Source organism: Pseudochaenichthys georgianus, unplaced genomic scaffold (genome assembly GCF_902827115.2).
Source record: "Pseudochaenichthys georgianus unplaced genomic scaffold, fPseGeo1.2 scaffold_905_arrow_ctg1, whole genome shotgun sequence".
Taxonomy (NCBI): Eukaryota; Metazoa; Chordata; class Actinopteri; order Perciformes; family Channichthyidae; genus Pseudochaenichthys; species Pseudochaenichthys georgianus.
The window spans coordinates 30,001-35,000 of record NW_027263439.1 but is presented as its reverse complement, the minus strand read 5'-3'; the positions used below and the strand labels follow the sequence as shown (position 1 = coordinate 35,000).

Below are 5,000 nucleotides of genomic sequence, written 5' to 3'. Positions count from 1 at the left end.
AGCCGCCTTTAGCTTAGCGGTGGTGACGTGAAGTCATGTGACCGTGCTGTAGTTCCTTTATAGCCCAACATTAGCCTCCTTTAGCTTAGCGGTGGTGACATGAAGTCATGTGACCGTGCTGTAGTTCCTTTATAGCCCAACATTAGCCGCCTTTAGCTTAGCGGTGGTGACGTGAAGTCATGTGACCGTGCTGTAGTTCCCTTATAGCCCAATAGTAGCCTCCTTTAGCTTAGCGGTGCTGACGTGAAGTCATGTGACCGTGCTGTAGTTCCTTTATAGCCCAACATTAGCCGCCTTTAGCTTAGCGGTGGAGAAGTGAAGTCATGTGACCGTGCTGTAGTTCCTTTATAGCCCAGCATTAGCCTCCTTTAGCTTAGCGGTGGTGACGTGAAGTCATGTGACCGTGCTGTAGTTCCTTTATAGCCCAACATTAGCCACCTTTAGCTTAGCGGTGGAGACGTGAAGTCATGTGACCGTGCTGTAGTTCCTTTATAACCCAACATTAGCCACCTTTAGCTTAGCGGTGGTGACGTGAAGTCATGTGATTGTGCTGTAGTTCCTTTATAGCCCAACATTAGCCACCTTTAGCTTAGCGGTGGAGACGTGAAGTCATGTGACCGTGCTGTAGTTCCTTTATAGCCCAACATTAGCCTCCTTTAGCTTAGCGGTGGTGACGTGAAGTCATGTGACCGTGCTGTAGTTCCTTTATAGCCCAACATTAGCCTCCTTTAGCTTAGCGGTGGTGACGTGAAGTCATGTGACCGTGCTGTAGTTCCTTTATAGCCCAACATTAGCCTCCTTTAGCTTAGCGGTGGAGACGTGAAGTCATGTGACCGTGCTGTAGTTCCTTTATAGCCCAACATTAGCCTCCTTTAGCTTAGCGGTGGTGACGTGAAGTCATGTGACCGTGCTGTAGTTCCTTTATAGCCCAACATTAGCCTCCTTTAGCTTAGCGGTGGAGACGTGAAGTCATGTGACCGTGCTGTAGTTCCTTTATAGCCCAACATTAGCCTCCTTTAGCTTAGCGGTGGTGAGGTGAAGTCATGTGACCGGGCTGTAGTTCCTTTATAGCCCAACATTAGCCACCTTTAGCTTAGCGGTGGAGACGTGAAGTCATGTGACCGTGCTGTAGTTCCTTTATAGCCCAACATTAGCCTCCTTTAGCTTAGCGGTGGTGACGTGAAGTCATGTGACCGTGCTGTAGTTCCTTTATAGCCCAACATTAGCCTCCTTTAGCTTAGCGGTGGTGACGTGAAGTCATGTGACCGTGCTGTAGTTCCTTTATAGCCCAACATTAGCCACCTTTAGCTTAGCGGTGGTGACGTGAAGTCATGTGACCGTGCTGTAGTTCCTTTATAGCCCAACATTAGCCTCCTTTAGCTTAGCGGTGGTGACGTGAAGTCATGTGACCGTGCTGTAGTTCCTTTATAGCCCAACATTAGCCACCTTTAGCTTAGCGGTGGTGACGTGAAGTCATGTGACCGTGCTGTAGTTCCTTTATAGCCCAACATTAGCCACCTTTAGCTTAGCGGTGGTGACGTGAAGTCATGTGACCGTGCTGTAGTTCCTTTATAGCCCAACATTAGCCTCCTTTAGCTTAGCGGTGGAGACGTGAAGTCATGTGACCGTGCTGTAGTTCCTTTATAGCCCAACATTAGCCTCCTTTAGCTTAGCGGTGGAGACGTGAAGTCATGTGACCGTGCTGTAGTTCCTTTATAGCCCAACATTAGCCTCCTTTAGCTTAGCGGTGGAGACGTGAAGTCATGTGACCGTGCTGTAGTTCCTTTATAGCCCAACATTAGCCGCCTTTAGCTTAGCGGTGGAGACGTGAAGTCATGTGACCGTGCTGTAGTTCCTTTATAGCCCAACATTAGCCTCCTTTAGCTTAGCGGTGGAGACGTGAAGTCATGTGACCGTGCTGTAGTTCCTTTATAGCCCAACATTAGCCTCCTTTAGCTTAGCGGTGGAGACGTGAAGTCATGTGACCGTGCTGTAGTTCATTTATAGCCCAACATTAGCCCCCTTTAGCTTAGCGGTGGTGAAGTGTTGTAGTGTTGCTGAAGAATGGTCATGTTGGTATGTATCCAGCTGATGGTGTTGTTATGTATTTGTGTGTGTGTGTCCTGTTGGAGTGGAGGGCTTGATGAAGTCTGTAAGCCTGAATACCTGTCTGGTCATACCTGGCGGATATATGCGAAGCCATGTGACGTGCTATAGTTCCTTTATTGCCTAATATTAGCTTTTTACTTAAAAAATCATAAAGTAGTGTTAATATGTGGAGATTATCCTGCTGATTTATTTAATGCAATAATCCAAAATGGAGAAATCCCATTGGACCAGGGAGATGCTGCCTTCAGGGTCCAACACAGAAATACATCATCCCTGCTCCGCTCTGTATATGTGTTATAATCCTTCCCCATCATGGTGTAAACAGCATTGTTTCTGTCATCAGACGACCCCCTGATGCTGAACGGAGACGTGGAGGTGCCCGTCCTTCGCACCTCGTTACCCCGATCTTTCTCCGCCCCGTACCCGCCTCTGGAGGGCATCGCTGAGGAGGCCTGGCAGTGGGACGCCTGGCAGGAGTACCAGGTCTCAGAGGAGGAATACCAGCGGGCCGTGAGGGTGGAGGGTTACATCCTGAGTCTCGTCCACCGCTACACCCTCAAATCACGGCACTGTTGGCCTCGCACCACCCTGACCCCCGACCCCCAGTACTACACATCCCTACGCAAGAGAACTCCTTCCCTTTCCTCGAAGCAGCGCTTTCCTGACCCCCATCTGCTGCCACATGTTGACCTTTCTCAGAGCCAGGGCTGGGGTTGTGACCTGCTGCAGGGGGAAGAGGCTCCATCTCTGGAGGAGGACTGCTATCTGGCTCTGCCCTACCCCCAGTCCAGACCGCTCTCCCTGGCCGAGAGACTACCGTCACCTCTGACCTCTTTGGACCCCAACTGTGGTGTTGGGCCTCGTGACCCTTATTGTGAGCCCCCATCCCCCCAGCATCATTACTCACATCCTCACAAACACAGTTCAGTCGGTGCTCAGTTCATCCCCGGACAGGCGGGCCAAGCGTCCCCGAGACCCTTCAACTCAGAGCAGCACTCCAAGGAAAGGACTTCCAAGAAGAGCCACAACGAGCGGCCGAAAGCCAAGAAATCCAGCAGCAAAACCAGCAGATCCCAGTCTGAAAACAGCCTGCTGGGCCAGAGGCTTCTGCCTGAGCGCCGGTACAGCACCACCGAGAGGCACCAAGGGAAAACGGACCAGAACCCCCGAGTTCCTGGACCTCAGGGGGGCGTCGGCAACGAGAGCCGGCGCTGGTGCTCCAACCTGGAGCTCAGCCAGGATGAAGGGGAGGAGGCCGCGGCGGGAATAAGACGGGCACTTCGGAAAGCTCGCCATTGTTCCCATTCCCAGCAGCACGACTTCCAGCAGAGGGCGCCGCTCTGTCGGGGCGAGGAGGGCTACAACGGCCCCGCAGAATCCGAGTCCAGCATGAGCGAAGTTTACTCCCCGGCCTCCAGCTCGCTGTCCAGTGACTCGGATGATTTCGGGGGTCTCGTTTGGCCCCAACAGCTGCCGCCTCGCCTGGCCTCTTCATCTTCCTCTTCCTCCCCGTCACCCAAGACCACCGCCAACGCCAACGTCCAACCAAAAGCCTTCGTCAAGATCAAAGCGTCCCACGCCCTCAAGAAGAAGATCCTCAGGTTCCGCTCGGGGTCCCTCAAAGTCATGACCACCGTGTGAGGAAACGCTCTCGCACACACACACACATCACACACACACATCACACACACACACACACACACACACACACACACACACACACACACACACACACACACACACACACACACACACACACACACACACACACACACACACACACACACACACACACCATGACTCAAATTGAGTTTGAGACCCCTGTGTTAAGCGGTCTGATCACGTCTTATTTTTAATGTTACCGTGAGGGACTACTTTTCCTGTGTCCTGATTACGTAACCCCCGATCACTGAAGTGCAGCATCAGTGAGTCAGAACGTGAATAATTCAAGGTCCTGTAAAGGGTAGGGGGATGTTCTGTGTGTGTGTGTGTGTGTGTGTGTGTGTGTGTGTGTGTAGATATACAGTCAAATGCTTCCTCATAGGGCTCATGTAACAAACACAAACAAAACAACGCTGATTAACACACACACACACACACACACACACACACACACACACACACACACACACACACACCTGTTTCTACACTGAACTAATTGAAACGTTGGCTTGAACCTGTTGACATAATGCGTTGAGTTAAAGCCAGCGTGTTCATTGTGTCAGTGTTCTGGCTGCAGCTCTGTTTAGGTGCAGCTGCTTCAGTTGGTCATGAATCATGACATGAACCTACCTCTAATGACCGTATGTTGTAGATATACTCTGCGCACACTCAGCGTGCGCCATCAGCAGAAGAGGCCACGAAGGAAAGGAGGGAGAATGAGAAACTAGTGTTGAACGTGGATCCCTTCTGTTGGACTCTCACGGAGCGTCCACACTACAGCTTCAAAAACAGCTTGGAGCTGGGCGTGTCTGGAGCTTGGGGATTTTATTCAAGCAACGCGACCAACAACCAATCACATGAATCTCCCGCCCCCGACATACAAAGCAAAAACCCCGGGGATTTTATGGGAGCAATATATAAATATATATATAAATATATATATATATAAACTCCCCAAACAGGCGAAACCCTACCAGTTCCCCCCCTGCCTCTGCCCCCTCCCTCCATGCTGGTTCCTCCGGTTTGTATCCCGGGAGGTGAAGAGGGGCTGGTCATACAAAACCGGGTGAGTTGCTACGGCGATAGTTAGTTTCTCCTCCAGCTTTTTTGAAATATAGAAATGAACGGCGGGATATCTCTCCCAGCTTAGACGCGGTTTGATTGGCTACGGCTTCAGCTGTCAGATTTTCAGAAACGGGATTTGATTGGCTGGCGCTGGCTACGCCGGA

At 51.1% G+C, this 5,000-nt stretch overlaps 1 protein-coding gene across 1 annotated transcript in view; it reads left to right on the top strand.

Moving 5' to 3' along the window:
• Window positions 1–3,760, top strand: part of LOC117444720 (dapper homolog 3) — a 15,952-nt gene extending 12,192 nt beyond the window's left edge. The window contains exon 4 of the mRNA XM_034080143.2: window positions 2,453–3,760. Within this exon, the coding sequence (XP_033936034.1) occupies window positions 2,453–3,750 (1,298 nt within the window). The 3' untranslated portion in view covers window positions 3,751–3,760. The remainder of the gene's footprint in view (window positions 1–2,452) is intronic.
• The last annotated feature ends 1,240 nt before the right edge of the window (window positions 3,761–5,000 follow it).